This window comes from Ixodes scapularis, unplaced genomic scaffold (assembly GCF_016920785.2).
Source record: "Ixodes scapularis isolate PalLabHiFi unplaced genomic scaffold, ASM1692078v2 PGA_scaffold2__306_contigs__length_199485367, whole genome shotgun sequence".
NCBI lineage: Eukaryota > Metazoa > Arthropoda > Arachnida > Ixodida > Ixodidae > Ixodes > Ixodes scapularis.
The window spans coordinates 195,742,078-195,766,014 of NW_024609857.1; the positions used below are offsets into that span (position 1 = coordinate 195,742,078).

Here is a 23,937-nt window from a genome sequence, read left to right on the forward strand (position 1 = left end):
GATAAGTATGATTTTCTTCCGTGCTGGATCAGGTCGGCACCAAACCTGTACCACGGAAAGTCCGGTGTCGGGCTCAAGATGAGTGGTTTGCCTGGCTAACTGTACACGTAGTGTCTGCATATCCCACACTGTTTGATCAGAGATGTAACATCTGCGTTAATACCTGGCCAAAATACAAACCTACGTGTTCTCGCCTTGCACTTATTTAGACCAATGTGGCCTTGGTGAATTCTCTTCAACATCTCGTGTTGCATGGCCTCGGGTACGGCAACTTTTATGCCTTTCAGCAAAATACCTCTCACCACTGATAGCTCGCCCTCAAAAGGCTTTAAATCTAGTACTCTCGTGCCGTTCTAGACGCTTTGTATTACGGCTCGTAAATACGGGTTCTTGGCGATTCCATCCGCAATGCTCTTCATTGTGGTAACGCTGACAAAGCCTCATGGCGTGCACTCGACCTCGTCCTCCCTTGCTGTGCCATCTCCTGACTTGCCATGCGTTGCCCTTGAGAGCATGTCGGCCAAACGGAGATGTTTCTCCGGAAGATATTCCATAACGAAGTCATATTTTAGTAACTGCAGATAAAATCTTTGCAATCTGGGCGGCATCTCTCCAATCGCCTTCTCAGCGATTGCAATCAATGGCCAACGATCTGTTTCCAAAAATATCTTGCGGCCATAAACAACGTATTGAAACTTTTGACACCCACAGGCGAAGGGTAGAGCTTCCTTCTCAATTTGCAAGTAACGCTGCTCGGCTGAAGTTACCGTCCGTGATGCGTACGCCACGTGACGCCAGTTGTCGCCATGACGCTGTAAAAGCGATGATCCCAGACCATTCATTATACATTCAAGAGTACCTTCGTTTCTTTACGCAGATCAAACATTGCAAGACGTTTTTTTTTTAATTTTTTTTTTTAGGCATTCGTATATGTCTTGCCACTGTTGTGTGTAATTAGGCGTCCATTCAAAAACAGCGTCGTGCTTAATCAAGCTTCGCAACAGGAGCGTTCTCTCGGCCAGCGAGGGAAGGTACTTGGAAAAATAATTTACCACACCCAGCAGCCTCTGCGCGCCCAATTTTCGGATGGAATCAGCATCAGTTTCATGGACTTGATATGTTCGCGGTTCGACTTCATTCTCAAAAAATCAATTTCCGGGACTCCGATCTTACACTTCTCTGATGAAAAGTAAGTCCTGCTTGCATGGCGGCTTCAAGCACACATTTTAGACGTTGGTTGTATTAAATCGTGAGCGTTCCCCACAGCACGATGTTAACAACGTACACGTGAACACCAGGCAGAAAGTAAAAAATCTTGTTCAAAGTCTTTTGAAGTACTTCTTATGCGAACGATATTCCGAAAAGCAGTCTTAGAAACCTGTACCGTCCGAATGGGGTAGCGAACGTACAAGTCCTCGATATTTTTTCGTCAAGAGGGATTTGGTGGCAGTCAGTCTTCGCGGCCAACCGGCTGAACACTTTCGCGTCTGAAAATTCAGATTTTATATCCTCGCGTGTCTCGGCATTTCGCAGTGCACGCGATGATACTTCCTCGATCAAAGCAAACTCTAAGTTTTTCGTTTTTCTTTTCGACGATCACCAGTGGAACTTACCCAGTCCGTTGGCTCTTTAGCTTTTGTTCTTATGGCAGCGTGCTCCATTCTCTTCAGCTCGTCTCGCAGCTGTTCTCGTAAGGCCAGAAGTATGCGTCGAGCCGCGTGGACAGCTGGGGTTGCGCCGTCGCGTAGGACCATATTGTATCGGCGTTGCACGCACCCTGTGTCTTTAAACAAGTCACTAAATTCCTCCAGAAGTTGCTCAGAGCTGTCCGTTGTTACCGAATCCACGTTGTGTGCGACAATTTCAAGATTTCGCTTGCCTGCAGACCAAGTAGCGCCTGGCGTCCTTTTTTTACGACAAAGAAACCGAGGCTGCAGTATCGGCCATCGAAGGCCGCCTGCTGGTTGATGACACCCACGTGTCTGATCACACGTCCACTGTAGGAACATAATATGGAGCTGCTCTGACGAAAAGAAGCCCTGGCCTGAATCTTTCTGTAGGCCGAGTAGGGAAGGAGGTTCGCTTGGGATCCCGTGTTAATTTTTAGCACCACTTCGCCGGCAATGACCGCCTTCACAGTCCAGGCTCGCTGGATCCTAAGGCTTTCAACTCGTACGTCAAGAGTTTTGAAGTCGACGTCTTCGTCTTTCAAGTCGCCGACTTCCGCCGTTCTTTAGAGCAGGCAGCTGCGAAGTGGTTTTTCGCTTGACAAGCCCTGCAGGTCTAGCTACGTGGCTTGTGTCCACGGCTGCACCTGGAACACTTGAATTTCTTTTGTAGTTCTTTCCTTGCCGTCATTATCTTTACGGGATCTACCTGTTCCTCTTTACGCCCCCAGGCTTTATTTTGAAGGGTTGCTACTTCGGACGCTTTGCCCATTGGTTCGGCCTTCGCCAGTTTAAGTTGGTTGTTTCGCAGGCGTTTCACCCTCGGGTGGTCGTCGGTGATTCCAGTAACATCTTGGTCGCGAATCACCAACTCCGTCAGTCCTCCGAAGTTGCATGAACGTGCTCGTTTCTTCATGTCTCGAAGGAACTGCTCAAAGGTCTCTCCTGTTGCCTGGATTCTTTTCCGGAACATGTAACACTCGTAAATTTTGTTCGTTTGAGCCTTCCAGTAACTGCCAAACTCGTTTACGATGGTCTCGTAATTGTTAGCGCTTTCCCCTTCGGCGAACGTGAAATTATTGGAAACCTCGGTGGCGTCTTTTCCCGCCAAGCTTAACAGTAGCGCAGTCTTCGCATCGTCCCTCAACGGCTTGCCGTGCGGCTCCGTTACGGTGAAGCATAGCTCCAGCTTTTGCTTGAACAATTTCTAGCTCTGGCCTATGTCACCTGTCGTACGAAGTGGGTCTCGAGGTTTGAGTAGGTCCATTTTTTCAGGCTCTTGTTTCTTAAGCGCTTACTTGTGGTGATGTGTCGTGGGCGGGTCCGGCCACTTCCGACAGTACGCCAGACAGTAGGGAGCGCCGTGTGGATGTGTGCGAGACACTGCTACGACACTATGAAGCTGAGAGAGATTAGCTTCTTCGACGCATTGACTCTGGCGATGAATGTTGAATCCGCTATGCCCAGCAAGAGACCGAGCGAGCGAGCGAAGAGCGGAGGCACAATTCATCACCAAGGCCAAACAAGGTATGTGCAGTCCCGACTTAGGGCAAGGCTATGCTCGTGGTCTTCTTGGACCAATTAGAAAACAATAGCTGAACATTACATTCCAGGGGGATTCATTGAAAACAACACGTTGTATTCAGACTTTTTTTTATAACAATTTGGAATCTGTGAACACGTCGAAATACCGTGCTTCGCTCACCTTTCATGTGTTGCTGGAGCACGACAATGTGAGCTTCCACATGGCACGTGCGACAGCAGAAAAGATTCATGGGTCTGCGTTTTCAGTGCATTCCTCGTACGCAATACTCGAACTACCAGGCATTGAGCGATTTTGATTTGTTCGTACCACTCGAAGCAGTTGTCTGCAAAATAATGTTTCGTACATAGGATGAGCTGAAACGGCGGTGTATCCCTGGCTTTGTAGTCAGTAGCACATTGTTTTCTTTCGCAGCGTCCACGCGTTGGTGAAGCATTGGGGAACACAGGTTGACCGCGGGAGGGACTCTGTTAAAAAGCGGAAAATCGCTTCTTATATTGTCTCGATTTTCATGCAAATATAAAAATATTGCGGTTACTTTTTGACTCTGCCCCATATTTTTATACTGAAAGACACAAAAGCAAAAGTTCCGGTCCCCTATTAAACAGCACGAGTTCCACGCCTAATGTTTCTTGGTGGCGTTCTAATAATCTATTAAGAGCGCAGCTTTGCCGACTTTTTTGTCTCGGGCTTGTTTCTTCATACGCAAGCTAATCTGCATACAGCGTTCTATCATTCGCATTGTGATATAGTGAAGCAGTTGCTTTGTTTCCTTTTCCTTTCAACAGTAAATGTTATTGTGCTTGTGTCAAGAACGCTTTCTATTATGTCCCAGTAGACAGTCTGGCGGGTTGCATTTTCCACGATGAACTATTTTGTTTCCAATTTATAAACTTCGGGATGTATATGGCCTGCTCTATTTTTCACGTTGGTCAGAGCTGACTCAGCAGAACTTGTATTTTCGACGTGAGAGACGACCAGAATTTGGGGTAGCTGGTAACTTTTCTCATTTTTCTACTAAAGAAACAGTTCCATTCTAATATGTAGTCGACAATCTCGGGTCTCATCTTTTCTTGCGCAGGTGGCATCCTCTTCACATTCCCAGTCTTCCACATAAAGTAGACGGCCAAGCTTAGCTTTCACTTGGTTGACAAGGTGAGGAGATGGTGGTCTTTCGTCAGTGCTGAGGTCTTTGAAATCTAAAGTGTCACGTAAGGCCTTCTTCCTTTCAATCCCGCTGCCATTTTCAAACTTTAGAGGCCCTAGAAAAGTATAAATACACGAAATTACGGTCAGTGCGCAACCAAGCTGGTCGAAGTTTACCACGATAATTTAACCCAAAACTGTATCAGAAGAAGGATTTTTTTTATTACAATGGAAGAGAAAGTAACAGGTACAGACAGCATCTTTAACTCAGCTCAGCTCAACTCAGCTAAATACACAATGCCTCGTACAACTGCAAGAACCTTGCCATAGATGGGTGGTCATTCTGACCTCATTCGTGCCTTGTCTTTCTAAAGAAGCACTATAGGATCATTATTAATTTTGCTTCTCAGGGCTTACTTGAAGTGGCAAGTCACCAGGAGGAATTCACAAACTTCTTTGGTAGACTTTGAAGTTACACCCAAGTTCTTCAGAAGTACTCGTTGTCAAGAACTTATCCTTTACGATGGTACCACTTTGTAGCTTCAGTCTCCCAGTTGTCCAGCCATTCCATACCACTGCGGGCAAAAATCTAAGGTCTGGGCTTTTTTTAGTGAGACCTTCAGCTGGAAGCCGATGACTCTCTGCATCGAAAATGACAGTTTAGAGTAAGGTAATTTATTTTTATCGTTGGCTGTGTCTTAGACAGTGTAAACATTGTTTTCAGTACAACTCAGTACCTGAAACCATGAAGAGGCTAAACACTTCTGTGGCATATTATACGTGATTTGTTTTACAGGGGATTGACGTGAGCATGTGTCATTTCCGGACACGTATTTAAATCTCCGACGTTGACTAGGTCCTCCTTAAACACCGTAGCATAATCTCCATATCTTGTATAGTTCCCCTGCTTCTTGAAATACTTTTACAGCTTTAAGCAATTTCTAATTACTTTTAGCAAGTTCAGCCCGTAAAGAAATGCAAACACCTTACTTTTAGGGTGCTACTGACAACGTGCTACGGACATTGTGTGTCTGTGCATGTGGTGCACCTGCTCAGTCTTAAGAGCTGAACTACCTTACATCTCACGAATTCACGAGCAGCATTGCGAATACATTTATAAATATCTAGGTGAAACCGCTTAAAATGGTATTCTACAACCGACTGGAGAAAAATAAAAGCCTATCAATTATGCAACAAAAATCAGAACATAAAAGTATTGCAAGTTTGCTTCTGTTTTTTTTTTTTTTATAAATGTACCACACTGGAAGAGCATGCCAAATTATGTTAAACCTTGTCTCCTGAGTGTCTTTTAAGACGTAAAATCTAGAAATAGAGCCAGACCATTCCTCGCGGCCACTATTTTTTTATGCGGCTAGACGTCAAAATAATCGATAAATACACCGAATTTTAAAATTCCGAAGTATCTAAGTTTAAGTGTTTGCTGCGCTGGTTCTAAACTTTTTAAGAGTTGTTACACTTTCACATTTCAATCAAATCTCCTCGTTAGATCTCTCCAATTCATCGAGAAGCCACACGTCCACTGCAAAGGAGCATTCGCATAAATTTGGACGCACCTGTTGTGGTTTTTTTGTTTTTTGTTTTTTTTGTCTCAAAACCTCGTCCTATTGCGAAAACCAAACGGTACATAACTAACATAACGTCTTAAATTCAACAATAAAACTTTTTTTTTATTTATCAGACGTTCTTATGAACACCATGTTCAAACATTTCACGCGTATCTACTCAAGATACGCGTGAACAGTAAGAACACGAGCTTACCTTTCTACTTCTACATACGGAATCCTGCCGCAGCCTCCTCGTGGTTAACAATCACTCTCGCCTGCAATTAAAAAGAAACAGAAATATTTGATCGAGATTGCAAAGTGATTGGTGGTCATACATATCCTTGAAAAAATATTCTGCACAAAACCTAGTACATTTCCAAGACTTAATTATATAGATTTACAGAAATAAGAATGCCTGAGTGCCCGAATTGAATGATTTTATGTCATTTGGAAACTCTGGGCAACCGAAACTTCTCTTGCGGTATTAGGCGTATTTACGGAAAGAAGCACATGGACAACTCCTCGTGCGGGAGTCAGACTGAAGGCTGAAGTGAAGTGTCGTTTATTCTAACTATATTCGGACAAAAGAACGACGCCTCGAGTACGATAGTGCGAGACGCTAAGGTTACCGCGGAGTTAAGAACAGATGTTTAGAGTCTGGGGCTGGCCCCATGCGGGCCGTGGGTTGTGGCAGTTCTCACGAGCGGGCAAGATATTAGAGCTCGCGTGTTGGGGAACTCCATAACAACTTTCACCAAACACTGCGTCGTTTTTCGGGAGGTCTTGAGATTTCTGCTGCTTCCTCATGTGCCATGTAGATATCTTAGTTTTGTTTACTTTATATAGTTCGATATTCTTAATGGCCCGTGAAATCTACATTTAGTGTGACATATCCGCTCAAGAAACTTCGGGTGAAATTTCGAAATGCTATACTGGTAAACTTGTGTGACAAACCGGCCAACCGTTGGAGAGAAATACCGACCTGCCGGTATAGTATATGCATTGAATGTTAGCTATTCGCAGACGAAATGCCGGGTAAATTTTTGAAATGCGATACTTCTATACCTCTGTGTCACTGGTGCACAATAATGGTCACTTGTATAGAGATACCGTTGACGGTATGAAGATACGAGTCGCTTTCATGACTCGTTGCAGGCACCATCATGCTAGCGTTACCTGTATCCCTTAGCCGCGACCAGTGAACCCATGTCGCCGGCCGGCATTTGATACCGGGTGACCCGTGTTCATTACCGAGTGACCGGTATCCCACACCGGGTAACTCGTATCTATGTACTGGAAACCGTTATACGTACGGGGTGGCCGATACGGTTGTATCGGGGGCCATTATGAGCCTAAATAGACCAGTATAAAGTCGTCTAAATTTTTCTTTCAGTAGGAACAAGTTCGTTCTTATCTTTTTTTTAGTTGGAAACGGCGTGTGACGATCAATGTCTACAGACAACTTTCAGTAACGTTATAAAATCACTTTTAAACTCTATTTTTTATCTGGGATTCGCAGTCATTTGGCCATCTAAAGGGTTGAAGGGCTGAGGGGGCTGCAACGCTGAAGAGTCTGAAGGGCTGAAGGGGTTTGAAGGGCAGAGGGGTTTTAAGTGCTGAAGGAGTCTAAAGGAATTGCGGGTTTGATGGGCTGATACGGTGTGAAGGACTAAGGGGGTTCTATAACACATCAGGGCTGAAGCGCTATTTTCAGTAAGGAAGGATTCCGATAGGGGGCGATTGTCTGTTATCTCTTCTAGAGTGACTGAAATGGCGAGCCAGATTATCGCCTTTTCTTTACTTTGGCCGCCATCTTCTCATTCGCTGGAAAGGGGTCACATGCGCCAAATAAACCAAAAACGGTTGCGGGTAAGCGGCCTTGTGGAGCGCCAAGTTTGGGGGAGACATTTTTTTCATTTTCTGTGTTCGCGATATATAGTTTGTACACCTAGGAGTGACGAGCAGAAACTCCTTGAACCTTAGTACGTTCTTTGTGCCCCTTAGTCATGTATAAGTCTGCTTTTTTATCAAAGCAATCGCAGTTTTAGAGGGGCCTTAAACAAGCAGATGACGACAACGTGTGTGACTACCGGAAGAAAAGGTCATCGCAGGATTAAAATTTATTAAGGGCCGAACATATTTGTTGTTGAGTTCGCGAAGGGTATGTGATCTGACGAGCAAGACACTTAGTAACATCTTAAAAGGGAGCTCCGCCGATATTTTATAGTTTTTGATTTGACATATAATTGACATACTGCAGCACAACCTTTTCTCAACTGATAATTAAAATATTACATGAAAACAAAATATTTCCGGGGAGTATATAATTTTTTTTTAAATTACGCCGGCCGTGTTAGTTTGAGAGGTGACTCTCTACTGGCTAAAGTGGAAAAGTAAGTACTTTTCTCTATCCTTGTATTTCAGCGGTGGGAGGGTGAAAGGATAACCTCGTGAAGCCGAGAAATGGGCTTCCGGGTCACCACCATTGGAGATTATTATGTCTCAGCTTCAAAGTTGAAAGTTTCTTTGCAATGCGTAGAAATCTATGCTCTGTGGTAGATCGGACGTACAGGACCGAGAAAGGCTTCTTTGCTTTTTACCTTTCTTTTTGCGGGGAAATATTCGCTCGCTGGTAGCGTTAGAGGAGAGCCACGTCAAGGTGCCTTTGAGCCAGCAGTATGCCAAGAGAACTGGTCTCACATGAAACAATCTTGCCTGTGCTGTGAATACTTTATAGCCGCATGCTGACAGTCGAGTATCCTTCTGCAGCTGTTGGTGCTTCAAAATTGGCACTTGTGGACTCAAGCAAGCTCTATACCCCTAAGACCTCCGTCCAAAGAGGACTACTAATAAAATTCCGAAAGAATAGCGAACATATTCTAGCACTAGTCGACATTTCAAGCAGTCACATCTGTTGTTCACAATGGCTCCAGTGAATTTTTTATTTTTTTTTATTTATTTACAATTTACTCTAAGCCATTTGCAGGCCTAGGAGGGTGGGGCAATAGACGGTTAACTGTAGACAATTTACAACCATTATTGTTCATGTCGCAAAGCAATAAACCACAATATAAATTAGCACAGTGACAGAAGCGATCAACAAAGAGATGGCACCATAATCACTGCGGAACCATAATGATTAAATACAACACCGCAAGATGACTCATAAGCATTTTTAAAGTACAAACGAAAACTAAAAAAGTCTATGCTATGAACAATGAATTTTAGGGATTTGTGCGAGCGCAACACAGTTATAAATGTAAAGAACAGGCATCGGCAAATTGTTACTCTGTAGCGCATTCAACTACCTGAATTGGTAAAATGTTCCAGTCATCTACTGTTCTAAAAAATGGATATTTAAACACATTGGACGACGATCGAAAGGCCCGGATGTGGCGCGAATCGTTTGTTCTTCTGAAGTTTTTGAACTGCGGGATCAATTACGTGGAAGGGTCGATACCAGTCTGCCTGTTCACAAAACAAAACAAAAGCTTTAGTCTAGATAGCTTACGTCAGGAACACAACGACTCAATATTAAAAAATGCCAACGTTTGAAAAATAAAATGTAACCTTTTGTATCTGACATATATAAAATATAAACCCTGGTTTTGAATACGTTCAGTTTTAAAAGAGTTGAATTCTGTACACGGATCTCACACCGCTGTGGCGTATTCTAACACAGGTTTTATCAGAGTTTTGTATGACGCCAACCTTGTTGATACTGGTGCCAATTTAAGTTTTCTTCTTATAAAACAAAGTTTTTGAAAGGCAGATGAACATATAGTGTGTATGGGCAGACTCCAGCTAAAGCCAGTTGTAAGTGTTACACCGAAGTACTTTACGTGGTTGACTCTGGAAACTAAAAAGCTATTAAAGACATAGTCATAAAATAGGTGACATTTCGTCTTAGCGAAGGTAATACAGGCGGTTTTTGGAAGATTAAGTTTCATTTGTCACTTTTCACACCAACCAGACACTACAGAAAGAGCGTTAGAGAGCATAGCTTGATCCTCAACATCTTCAACTTTAGAGTTCAAAACTCAGTCACTGCTGAAAATCTTGATTTTAATCCTTTGAATAATGTCCATAACAATATCATTTATATAGACCAGAAATAACAACGGGCCTAAAACTAATCCCTGGGGGACTCCAGAAAGAAACATCCAAATTTTGGAGAATGAGTACCGCCAATTTCAACATATTGCTTTCTGTTGCTTAAAGGGGTACTCCGTAGTTTTTGCATTGCTTCCCATTTGCTTGAAATTTTCGCATAACTCACCAACAAACATCGCTAAAATAGTATTCCAAATAGTAGGTCAAAATATTGTTTTCTTCGCGAGGTTTTTGAATTTACAGTTTGGTCCTCACCGAGTTTTGCAAACTGAAATTCTCTGCAGGCAACAGCGAAAACGTGACGTCAGTGGAAGGCGGAGTCCACTCCTTGGACTGTAGAATTTGTTCCCAACTCATTCGAAGCCGTTTCATGGTGTCAAAATGAATTCTCTAGAAGCTTGCTCCAGTATCAGCGCTCCAGCACAGAACAAGTAATTGGCATATTCTATTTTTAGACTGGTTGCTCGACTGGCAAGCCTGCCTGACATTGGCGTCACGGCACTGAAAAGTGCGGGTATATTTGGATTCTGCTTTTTGCATCATTTTCATTTGCCGATTTCACAATACCTATTATGAATTTCGCGATAATAAATAACATACCGGAAAGGGTAAAGGCCGGTAAGTCAGAAAATATAGGTAGTTGAGGTAGCTCAAAAAACCTGTTAACTTTGTTACTTTGTCAACTTTGTTAACTTTAGGTAAGACATTATTCAGTGTTTTAAATTATCGTGAACTCCGGCTGCTCTTTACTTTACAAGTAATGCGTCATAGTGCACAGCATCAAAGGCCTTTGAAAAATCGTTGAAGATCGAATCGGCCTGTTTTTTACCATTAATAACGCTGGCGAAATCATGCACAGACGAAACAAGCTTGGTAATTGTAGAGTGACCGCGTCGAAAACCATGCTGGGAGTAGCTGAAAAATTAATCGCTTTAGAGGTAATCGGTAATTTGCTTGTTCCCTGTGTGCTCGAGGAGCTTGGAAGATATGCATGTTAAGAATATTCGTCGGTAGTTTAAATGCAGAGTTTATCACCGGTCTTATCAACTGGTGCCATGTGCGCATGAAGCCAGTCACTCGGAACAATCTTATCCCGCAAGGAGGACTTAAATATGACACATAAGAACGCCTAAATCTATTCGGCATACATCTTCATAAGTGCGATATAAACATATATCAACACAATATAAACACTTTAGTAGGGTGGCCTAACCAATTAGCTTCGGACAGTGGAAGTCGTCGCAGCCAGCTCGGGCCACTCTTGAAGTCCAAATCATGCGGCCAATCTGTCGAAAGCGAGACGTGAATCGTCTAAACGAATATCGAGCGTTAGTTCACATTCTTTTCGACACACTGCTTTTTGTGTCCTGTGTTACACAGTTTTAGGAAGCAGGTGTTCAGTTTTAATACACAATAGAGCCGTTGCCCGGCACGTTTGTCAAATAGTTGGCGTGCAATTTTGTTTTGGTTTGAAAATGTTAAAATATTTGTGAAGCTACGAAATACATTATCCTGTTTAGGGGAGGCGTGCAAATCTGCCGCTGATGGAATCTATACAAAACTAAAAATCAATTTTAAAAAATAATAAATAGAATTATCCCCCTCCCTATCTGCACTAGTGGATGAGTGGTTGAATCTTACTGCAACAGTCAATAAAAAAATGTGCGTACGATTTTGTCTTTGGGCAACTTTTTGTTCACTTATTTTGAATTTTCAGTTTTATGACGCAAACCTGTACTTTACGCATGATTTCATTCTTAAAGAACTATCTCTTGTTTGAGGATGGATAGCGTGTTTGTATATTGCATACGACTGCCATTGCACCTTGATAAAGTTCGGCTGGGTGTTTGCGGACTCCATTTTATTTTCATTTCGGAACATGACGAGAACATGACGAGAATCAGAGTCCAATGTGTCAGGTCATAGCCCAGCACGTGCATGTTAGTTGGTTCGGAAGGCGAGCACAGCACGCGAAACACGCACGAACGCTGAAAATAGAACAGACTAGAAGCATTTTTTCGTATAGTTTATAGGCGTTTTACTAAATTACTTAAGCACGAAGAACCATATGCACGTTGCAAATTTCGTTACAGTGTTACACGTGATGGCATCGGCAACAGACACTTTCGTATAGAAAATCTAAAACAAATAACACGTGCATTCAGACAAGACGAACCTGTACAGCACATATTTCCGCATTCTAAGCATTCTCTGTGGTGCTTGGGTAATTTGTAATAAAATGTATCGCAAGATTCTTGGACATTTCTTTGCCAGCATAATTCCTTCCTTGTGATAAAAGAAGAACGTATTTATGCCAGCGATTTCAGGAAACTTGTGAACCGCGGCTTGAGCGAACTGAGCTGCAAAAACGATTTTCTCACAATCACAGTTGCCTTCTTTTTTTTTTTTTTTAGTGCAACACAAAGGTTGCATGTTGCGCAAATAAAAATTATTAAGGGGTATTTGCATGCATGCGATGCCTTTCCGGGAGTGATATGCGAGACGTCAGTGATCAGCGGAGCAAGTGGAACTCCCTCTGCGGCTCTAGCATTCACACGAACGGCGGGGAGCGAAAAGAGATGCCAGTGTTATTGCACGCATTTAGCGGTCACATTCTAGAAAACGGCGCGTTGCGAGCGCTGACGAAACTAGGAAAATTGAAGCGTGCATGAAACGGCGATACACGATTCTTGCAGCAGCGTTGTTGATGCAAAAGTTACTTATCTTGATAAGAGGAAACAACTTGTTGTCGTGAATTGAATTCATTCATCGCATGTAGATGTCACTTCAGAACTAACCCAAGGCTCCGTCTCCTTTTTTTTTGAGTATACATAAATGATATTGCCAATGAAATTTCTTCGAGCATAAAGCTGTAGGCGGATGACTGTGCGTTGTTTGGAGATGTATAGTAAAATTTTTCAAAGTGATCTAAATCAAATTTTAAAATGATGTCACAAATGGAAGATGGCATTGCATATATCTAGATGCATTCATATCAGATATTCCAGAAAACACAAAATAGTGCCGTCGGTATTTTTTTTTTTTTTTGCTAATCATCCCGTACCTTGTAGCGTTTCTAGTTTTTGGTAAATTCTGACCATCAACCGTTTATTTGCTTAATTGTTGTCTTCAAAATTACATTGATTGCCCTCAAAATAAAATATCTAATCACACACAAGGAAATAGAAAAATTAAAAAAAAAATCAGTGCTGTTATTTGTTGTTACAGCCGCAAACGAAACTATTGGCGAGCCTGATTCGTCCAAAATGCTTGAGTGCTTGAGCCGGGGAAAGCAGACAAGCTGCACTCATCGTGAACGGTTTGGGGACGGCTCATCCTTGACGAGCTTGGGGTGGAGGAGTTAAAACTTTGCACATAGGCATGACATCTAGGAGTGCGCGTAAGTGCTGATTTAGCATGGAACAGTCATGTTTCACTTCTTTGTTCCAAGGCTAGCAATATGTTGCACTTTTTGTGCCGGAAGTTTAGGCAAATTTCTCGCGGCTTGAAGGAAACTTTTTTATTTTTCTTGTATACGACCACATTTTAGATTATGCTGACATCGTTTGGGATCCGCATACTCAAATATATATATATGTATAAATCAAATAGAGCAAGTTCAGAATCAAGCACTATGGTACGTATCGGACGCCTACAATTTCCGCAAAAGCACTTCAGTAATGAAAAAGTTACTGAATGAAAAACCCCACAACATACGTGAAAATGCCTGCGTCTGAAGATTTCCACGAAACGTTTACTACGGTAACACTGGTCTTTAAAAATCAAAATACATCCTAGCACCCTATTACATTTCTCATAAAATGAATAATAGTCAAAAGATTTGTCAAGTTTCTGCGAGAACTTATCTGCTGAAGTACTCATTTTTTCTCAAACTGACCATGACTGGAATGTGCTGCGCTTTTTATTGGTGCAGCTACCCTATGATTACTATTTTTTTAAATTTAATAATTCTGTTGCGAAGTTGTCACAATCGTTTGTTTAAATCTGTATTTTTGGTTTTTGTATGCTTTTATGCGGTCCTTGGTGTATGCCCCCATTTGTGATGCCCTTTGAACGATGCAGTTATGAAATAAATAAACGAAGAGGACGGACTGCTTTGTACTAAACGAAATGTGGTTTTTGAAGCCGAGGACACAAAAATAGAACGTGGAATTGATGAATATCAGACTCCTTCCAGTTCCTCGGACAACATGTGCAACAGCGCAAGCCATGGGAGCCACGATAAGTAAGGCAATTCCGATGCCACAGCCGGTATACCGCTGATAAAAATCTGTAAATTTCCCAGAAACGCGGACCAAATACCGCTATTTGCGAAGAAATTCCCACGGCAAGGCCGGAACAGTTTGTACCACCCGAACAAAATGTTCCCATACCCCCTGGGATGTCCACGCCAGCGAAGCTCCGCACAACACCTGCCGTTGTTATCACGTGATCCGCATCCCAGGATGCAAAGGGAGGGATTTCACGCCGGGTGAATGCACCTTTATAAACTTGAGATAACCCGAACGCCCCTCTTTGCTCGCTACTAAAGACAGGGACAGGTTAAGAGTTAAGGGGAGACTCCTCCCACACCTTTCCACTTTAGCAGAGCAAACGCTGGAAAGGAAGTCGTCTGCTCTCCAGCGCTCGCTCTTCTAAATTGGAAAGAGGTGGGAGGAGCTTCCTAGAATTCTTAACTTGTCACCGACTATAGACGCGAGCAAAATGACGGCGAATGCACCTGCAGCACGCAATTATTCCCGCAACTGACGTCGCTTTTTTTTTTTTAAGGGGGGAGAATTTGGAGTTATACTAGGGAGAACTATGTTTAGATTTTTATAGCAATCAAAATATCACTTTTTAATTTACTAGAGTCAATCTGGGAGGACAAGATAACATTTGGGAATCAGGTTAAGCTACTAGCGTTCAGATGATGCCTTTGGAATCTCCCCTTTAACATTGTTAGTACTAACAAGATGCTACATAACGGTGTCTTTTTATGACACAAGCGGCGTTGAAAAATACCTACGCAGCAACGACAGGAGCAGATGACAACGTCGGAGCTGCCGAGGCGTTCTGCGTTTGGCTCTTTCTGCAAGCTCTTGAGTATTCCTTCCCGTAGTGACAGGTCGGCTTGTTCTACAGGTGACCTCGCTTACTACGATGACAAGGGGCGAATCTACTTCGTGGAACGCGTGAAGGAGATGATCAAGTGCAAGGATAACCAAGTGGTTCCTGCGGAGCTGGAGGGGCTTCTCCTGGCTCGGCACGACGGCATCGCAGAGGCCTGCGTGGTCGGCCTGCCTCACGCCGAGTGGGGCCAGGTCCCCGCCGCCTTCGTCGTCCTCAAGGACAGCCACGCAGCTCCGGGGAAAGTCACGGAGCAGGACATCAAGGACATCATTGCAGGTCTGCTTTCTCACTTCCCTCGCGCGTTTAGCAAATAAGCCCAAAAGGCGTATTGAAATACGCCTTTTGACATATAGTTTCATCACAATTTGTTTCATCACAATTTGGCAGACGGCGAAGGCTATCTTGGTGAGTCAATATGCGCGTTGGAGAGAGGCATATGACAAGATTCTATCAGTGCTCGTCTGCACAGATTTGTCACACACCTTCACTACGTCTTTCTGATTGGCTCAAGGGGGTTGTGGCCGTTGCCCTTTTCCAAGTTACAGTGAAACGAAGTATAGGCAGCCCGCACTTTTGAAAGAAGTCTATTGAAGAGACTGAAAGGAATGGCAGTCAACATTTTTCAACAAGACTTTTCTTCGGGCAAGGCGCGAACACAAATATGAGTCATCTTGTCCAGGTAATTAGAAGAACTAAATAATTGAGCGACTAATACAATGCACTCTTGATGAAAAAAAAATATTGCTGCAATAAATCCTACGAAAGAGAAATATGTGCAGTTAATCTTTTATTTGCGAGTTGCATTACATTTAACGAATTGATGATATGTGGGGTCTTATTTCTGGACCTTTAAAAAGTGGGGCTGAATTTTTTTTTTAAATTATAGATTTTAGAATGATGGATTAGGCAACCATCTAAGAGAATGATAATTTCATTAAATGCAAAAGTGCAAGCGAACTGGACGAAAATGACGAAAATTATCCATGGAGAAGGGGAACAAGAGGGAAAAAGGGCAAGCACAAATCACCTAGCTCTGTTCGGAGATTTGTGTTTGTTCTTTGTCCCTCTGTTCCCCTTCTCCAGGGATTATTTTCGTCATCTAAGAGGAGTGTGATCATATGCATGGAGGTTACTGTGGACTATTTATACCGAACGTATTTTCCGGGCTATAGTCCGCGGACTATACATGTTTAAAAGTTGAAATTTCTGGCTGTGCGGACTATCTACGCGTGCGGACTATACAGGAATTATGTTTTTCAAGATCGTTTATTATGACAAGACGTGACGAATTTTGTGCACGAAAGTGTATGTTAATGATGATTTATGCACATTATAGGCTTTATTGTGAGCTAAAAAGCACACATTTGTAAACGTGTGCCGTCTATGAGAAGATTTTCGTGTCGACTAAGCACCCGGTGCGGACTATGCACCGGGTGCGGGCTATGCACCGGGTGCGGGCTACCTAAGCAAAATCTTTCATTTTTGACCCCAAATTTCCCCCTGCGGACTATACACCGGGTGCGGACTATAGTCCGGAAAATACGGTACTTCAGCTATTTAATAAGTTATATCATACCGTTATCAAGCATTTGGTGAAATTTGGGGCCGTCTGTTCGACTCTAGTGCGCTCTACGTCGAACTAAAGTTGTGGGGTGTATTATATGGAAGAAGTGATGCCCTTTTTTTTCAGCCCACACATTTAAGTATCATCCTAAGCGCCAATGGGGGACTGTGACATCAATTTCGTCGCGTGTGCTCGCGCACAGCGGCGGCTGTGCGCTCGTGGAAAGAGCGTGCACCGCTTATTATGGACACTAAATTGTTTGCTTCAGTATCACTTTAATGCGTTTTTAACGCTGTGTAGGCTCGTTTTAAGCAAGGAATATACCTTGCGCGAGTCATACATACTTGCTCCATAGATGCCCCGCTTAATTTCTCTTATTTGAACTCATGTACAAAAGCAAACAATTTTATCCGGTTGAGCTTTTATCCGGATTCACGAGTAAAAGCAGTGAACTTTTATGTACGTTTGTGAAAACTTCAGTGTCGTTTTGTCCAATGAGCTTTTGTCCGGAGAGCTTCTGTCCGAGATTCAGCTAAGGAATGACATCCATAGTAAACCCGAGACAGAGGAATGAAAAAAAAAACAGACAGACAGAACAACAGTCTTCAACGCAGCTTTGAAGTTTATTGAACAAAAAAGTCGGGGCTCCAATCCACGACGTGAAGGTGGTTGGCCAGCGAGGCTGTCATATCACCTGCAATGATTGCCCACTGCACTATACTTAATGAGTGACGAAAGAAAAGCAAATGCGCTGTACCAAAACTTTTGATTCACCTCACTCGGCGGGAGTTGGTATCACGAGGGTGCTACAGTATTTGGTGCCAAGGCAGACTTCCGGTAGTGAATTTATTTTCTCTTCAACAACGCACAGTGATCGGGTAAGAAGATTTTTTTTCGGAGAACTACCTGTCATACGTTTTTAGGAACCTGCGCGCACTGTAGAATATAGTGCAAATAACAAATGGATGTGAGGCGAAAAGAAAATAAGAAAAAAAAACGGAAACACGCAGGGGTCCTCGGATAGCCGGGCCCGGCTGCGAACTTATTTACAAACAACCATCGGTGATTATGCAGGATGCATCACGTAAGAGTGACAAAATTCTTAAGATTAGTGTATTCGAGGTGAGAGAATAATTTTCTGGGGACCGCATTTCTCGTAGTGGCGGACGCCAGATATTGCGTAATGCTTACTTAGTTAGTTGGATAAGTGATTAAAAAGGGCTAATTAACTTTTTAACTAGTGAAAATATACATATTGTTCCAATCAAATACTTGCTAAGCTTCATCGAAAAAGCCTAAATCATTCATTTTTGCGAAGACTTTGAGTGCATAAGAAGCTTAGAGAGAGAGAGAAACAACTTTATTGGAACACCACATAAAGAAGCCGCAGGGTAGACGTTTACCTACCGCGGCTTCCCCCCCCCCCCCCCCCCCCCCCAAAAAAAAAAAATTGTGTTCCTGATAAAAGAAGTAATGCAAGCGAGGCGGCATTTCTCAGTTTCGGAAGGGATGCACATGCACCGATCTTCACGCCAAGTCGAACGTCGGACGCTCGTTCGCTTCTTGTAGGGTCTTCGTGATTTCCGTCGCTATCTTATCCGCTCGGGAGACCACTTCGGCTTGGATGTGTGGGTCCGAGCTTCGGAGAAGCACGGTCCAAGGGGGATCCAGCGGGTCCTCTTCTCCTTCTCGAAGGCGGGCGACGAAGTCCCGTAGAGTAGGCGAAGGAGGGTCCAAGGGACATTCCCAAAACAAGTGTGCGATGGTGGCCTTCGTCGGGCCAGTCCCCCTGTCGGCGGGGTCTGGTGGCGGGCAGCGGGCGCACCTCCCGTCGAAGACGGTGGGATAGATATGCCGTAGAAAGGCCGGGCAGGGGAGGGTGTTTGTCTGCAGCTGTCTCCACCTCAGGGCCTGGAACTTGGCGAGACTTTTGTCGGGCGGTGGATACACTCTGCGCTCTAAGCGATAGTGTTGCAAGATATCTTGAAACACCGTCAAGCAGTCCTTGGACATCGAAAGGTGGTGGGATGCCGCCTCGTCGACGCCGCTAAGGGAACTTGGCAGCGTGACGGCCGGCATTCGGAGGGAAGTTGCTCGAGTTGCCGTTGCGTGTGCCGTTTTGTTCCCCTCGTGAGTCGAGTGAGCAGGGACCCACACCAGACTGTGCCTGGTGCGGTCGGAGCCGGGCTTGAAGGATCGAAGGATGCGTTCTGTTACCGCGCACACCCTGCCTCTGGCGAAGTTGCGGACTGCCGTCCTGGAGTCGCTGGTGATCGTCGTTGAGAGGGGGCCCGCGTGGACCAGGGCCAGTGCAACGGCCGCCTCTTCCGCCACTGCAGTGGCTTTGGTGGTCACGGAGGCCTGGGCGACCGTAGATCCGTCGCTGTTTACCACGGCGATCGCGAAACAAGCGTTACGAGATGCGCCGCCCGGATACGGTGCAGCGTCCACGTGAAGGACGCCAAAGTTGTTACAATGCTGTTTGTTGAGGGCCTCAGCTCTCGCCTTTCTCCGCTCATCGTGATATTGAGGGTGCATATTCCGCGGTACCGGGCGGACTTCCAAGACTTTCCTAATCGTCTTCGGTACGTCGACCGGGGCCTCTTGCAAATGTTCCGGCTCGATCCCCAGCCTGTCCAGGACGGCGCGCCCGGTGGGCGTCTTGCAGAGGCGCACGAAGTGCACTAAAGTTACCTCTCGTGGAGCACTGCAGGTACAAGGCTGACGGTTGCGGTAAGGTGTCCGCGCGATTTTTTTGTCTCTTATGAGAGCCCCAGCCTTGAACCTGTTCCACGAGTGGTAACTTCAGCGCACCACCCCGCCTCTCACGCGTTCGAAGGCTGTCTAAAAATTACTGATTTAGTGGTTTCTGATGGCGCTCAGCAAGTTTCTAATTGGAACCATAAATCTATTTTCTATAATTAAAAGTTGATTAGAAATGTTTTTGTTAATCAGCGAACTAATTAGTAAGTAATGTGCATTTTCTGAAGTCCGCCGCCACGAGACTTGCGCTCCCGAGAAAATTATCATTTTACCACGAATACACTAATCTTAGGAGTTTTTGTCACTCTTACAAGAAGCACCCTGTCTGTAAGGCTAGTGACGTCACTCCCTACGTCGCAAGCTGCCGTCGCCGCAGCAGCTTGCGCAGCAATAATGTTTACTGGGAAACTTTTGCGGTGAGCGCCACGTGCTTCGCATTCTTATCAGGAGCGCCTTATGATTAACTATGTGGTTCGGATGCTTGGTTTGTGCTCGTTCTTTATTGAAACGAATGCTGTGCTGGTATCTTGGATGCCTTATACGCAATTTTCGCTTCAATCACTGAAGGTTGTTTTTTTCTCCGTATGAAGACGCCGACGCCAAATAATCCGACCTGCGAGTCATATACAGATTTGCTATAAAATTGCCTTAGATAGAATTCTATACCTCTTTCACACTTTAATACATTTTTTCGCCCAAACCCCAAAGTTTACCATAACCTCCAACAATACATCTGAACCGCACATAAAAACCAAAACCCAAAGGAACGGGCACGAACAAAAAAATAAACCCAAACCATAAACTTCCCTCCGCACTTGGCGAGGTCAAATTGTTAGCACGCCGAAAGTTACCCTGAAGTGAAGAGATAAGCACAGACCCAGAAACAGTTTCGTTTTCTTATCAAGAATCAAACAGGCTTGGTCGAGACAATTTCCAGAGCTTATATAATGCAGAGTTTTTGTTAGCAATCTTCTACAGTTTTTCTCTATATGTAAGACCTGAGTGCTGTCCAACTCAGGTTCACAGTTGTTACATTCGTCTACATGTTTTGCAATTGCGGAATTTGGTGCATTACTTCTCGGCGCCCTTTTATGCTTTAAATTGCGATCGAGCAACGGCTAATATGGTCAATGTAAAAAACAAAAAAAAAAAGAAAACATCGCAGTGGAATGTCATGTACTACCCTTTACTCACGAGGCACCGCGGGAACCCTGTGTTTTGTGGAGGACGAAAAGCAGCGCGGCACGTGCAGTGACGGCGTCGCCAAAACACAAAAACAAAAAGCACCCCAAAACCGCCCCTAAAATGCGTAAACTTTCTGGCTAAATTCAAATCTGCGTTTAAAACCTTCAGGTTCTTTCCGTCTTTTATTATTCCTCTGCCTCGGGTTTACTATAGATATTTTAGTAGATTCGAAATATACTTAAATTATAGATTCTTGATTTACTATATTGCAAATCATTCTAGGGTAGTAATTCAGTTAAAATATATTATTGGCTGTAAAATTTTTATTGACATTATTCTATTTTTATTTAAAAATATAATGGTAGTTTTAATTTTTTTACTTTTTACCCACAATAGTCGCAAAATTTTAATATAGATTACCCTTACCTTTTATAATTATTTTAGCTTCTCAATTTAAGTTCATAAATTCACTGATCGGAAAAAATACACTGAGCTTCATTGCCTTTCAGCTAACTCGTGGGATTTTAAGGCGCCGAGGTATCACAAGGCGTGGACTTCGGACGCACAGCTGAGCAACCTTCATACTTCTGAAACTGCGCCGTCAGGTGCACGTAGAATGCCTCTGATTATATACACTAGCGGTTTTTATAAACTTTCCGCCTACGAAAAAAATAAAGCCTGCACTGCACTTCATATTTCTCCCCATTCATTAGATAATTATCGTGAAATATCTTAAAACTATTTCCCCGATATAACCTACCTGACTGAGATGTATCAATATTTGGTTCTTAAGTTTTATAACTTGTTAAAAAAAAACACTGACACGCCAACAAAAATTTTTCTCATGCTAGGCGTTAAAAGGGTATATCAGGACATCACCAAAAAATGTTTCACTTCCAAGCTGCGTAGTTTTGTTTTGTTTCTTTTTTATATAAAAAAATAGAAACACGAAGCTCAATTCAAAGTGCCGGCTAGTTCCCTGTGACGTAACCATGTACCGCAAGATGTCGGGGCGGTCAGAAGGAATGCATCGCCGGAAGTCAAGTGAGTTGTATCCCTCCTCGTGCTTACCGCGAGCGCGTGTAATATTTTTTTATACATTTTTGTTATTCTCCGCATCTCCGCGAGCAATCCAAGCAGACAAGGTTTCCTTTATTTTCTTTTCATCGCTTAATGTTGCTGTAAAGGTTGAAGAAGAGGAGTCAGTAAACCTAGGAAACAAGTTCTACTCATTTTCTAGACAACACACGTACTTTAGGCTCGACGTTTACTTGTACTTGGTACACTCATCAGTTCGTATTCTCTAGACGGCAGACATCTTCAGCCTGGAGAGTATTTGATGATTCCACGACCTCGGTGCCTGAACCTTCAGCAATGCGATCGGGCGTGTCGTATGCTAGCAATCCTAATTTCTGCCAGCGTTCTAAAGTTGCTGTTGTTGCTGTTGTTGTTTTCAAAACTCGATAGCTTTTTTGTGCTCAGTATAGCTCTGTACCATCGGACTGAAGGCATGCACTCGTTCACTGGCTTGTACTCGCAACACTTTCATCATTGACCTCCATCACGTCAAACTACTGAGTCTTCGTCGTCAACTTTTACAGCACGCAAACTAACCGACGGTGCAGCGATAAAAAGCTAGTGGAACTGAAACTTCGCTTTCTACGATCGCTCGTGGAGAAGACCAGAAATAAAAAAAAAAGTCTTAGACACGGTCGTGGAGAGCACGAGGAGTGAAACTCACGTGACTTCCGCCGAACCCACTTTTAGTGACGTAGGTCGATGGCTCCCTTCAGAGCCCTTTATACTGAGAAAGTTTGGTCAATGGGCGGAGCTTATTGCCCACTAGAACCAGCGGATTTCGCGATAGCACAAAATGGCGTTACTTCATCGTCTTCTTTATTCCTGGGGAATCGCATAGAGTTCCTACAAAGCCCCAAAATGGCAGACGGAATAAGTCATCCTCCGGTTGTGAGACTGCGCTGCTGTGATTGCCAGGCTGTCAATATCTCCCTAAGAAGGCCAGACGTTCTCAGCATAAACGGCTCTGCCTCCCTTCTGACCGCCCCGACACCTTGCGGTACATTGTTACGTCACAGGGCGCAGGAGGGCACTTTGAAATGGGCTTCGTATTTTTATTTTTATAAAATAACTACCCAGCTCTAAAGTGGAACAGATATTTGGTGATGTCCTGATACACCATCTTAACGCCTAGCATAAAAAAAAAAATTCTTTTTTTTTTTGGCGTGTCAGAGGTTTTTTAACATCAAACCATTAAACGTCAGATACTCAGCTCGTCAAGTGTCGGATTTATACTGGTGGAAACTCTTAGCATTCGTTTGCTTTATTAACAGCTAGCTGATGGTTATCTCCGTTGGTAGATTGCTCGATTAGTTTCGGAGAGGTCCTGAGATTGATGGTCGGAGCAGGCGGATATGTTCAGCGGCATGCAGGTCAATGAGAGATCGCCAGTCGTGTTCAATCACAGGCTGGAAGTCAAGTAATCCATACGAGTTCCAGAAAGCCCATAAAACTGTTTATAACTCATTAATATATTTCTGCCTAAAGCAAGCAAAGTCCCATTAGGTGCCCATGCAGGGCGCCTGAGAAAAGGAATGAGAGAATGTATAAATTAATGAATTAAAAATAAGCTATGCTATTTTTAAGCGGAATGTCTTATTCTTGCAGGATCCTGTGCTGAGCACAAGCACCTGCGAGGTGGCGTCTTTTTCGTCGAGTCGCTGCCGAAGACAGAAACCGGGAAAGTCCAGAGAAAGGCGCTCGTCGAGAAAGCGGGACGCTGAGCGTGGGACCGTACGCTTTACAAAAACTTCAAAAGATAGTCTATTGCAATATGCTTAAATGTTGCCGCCATTTCAAACTCTTCCTGTTATGCTTAGTGCTATTCTACTCCCACATATAATCATATTTTGTACCGCCTGACTGGGTACACTTTATCACATGCTAATCAATAAACTCAATTAAAGTAGAACCTTATTGTGTCTCAACCGAGTAACAACGAGGAGTTGGTGGTTGCGGGAAGTTTCTACGACGGTATCTTTCACACAGTCACAACCTAAAGATCTAAGCACATTGCAAGGGGAGGTTAAGTTGTATGTTTAGTTTTACCTTTTGACTGCGCGTATGGGGTTGTTGATTTAGGAGTGTGTTTAGGTGCATTGGTAACTAGGAAACTGGGTAAATTATTATTTGCCAGACAGTTATGTCAGTGGAAGTTTCTCATCATCTTCCACATTCAAT

At 43.6% G+C, this 23,937-nt stretch overlaps 1 protein-coding gene across 1 annotated transcript in view; it reads left to right on the top strand.

The window, feature by feature from the left end:
• LOC8052278 (4-coumarate--CoA ligase 1) overlaps nt 1-23,673 on the top strand; it is a 111,170-nt gene extending 87,497 nt beyond the window's left edge. Inside the window, exons 9-10 of the mRNA XM_029976686.3 lie at nt 15,180-15,443; nt 23,365-23,673. Of these exons, the coding sequence (XP_029832546.2) occupies nt 15,180-15,443; nt 23,365-23,480 (380 nt within the window). The 3' untranslated portion in view covers nt 23,481-23,673. The remainder of the gene's footprint in view (nt 1-15,179; nt 15,444-23,364) is intronic.
• Nucleotides 23,674-23,937: the final 264 nt, after the last annotated feature.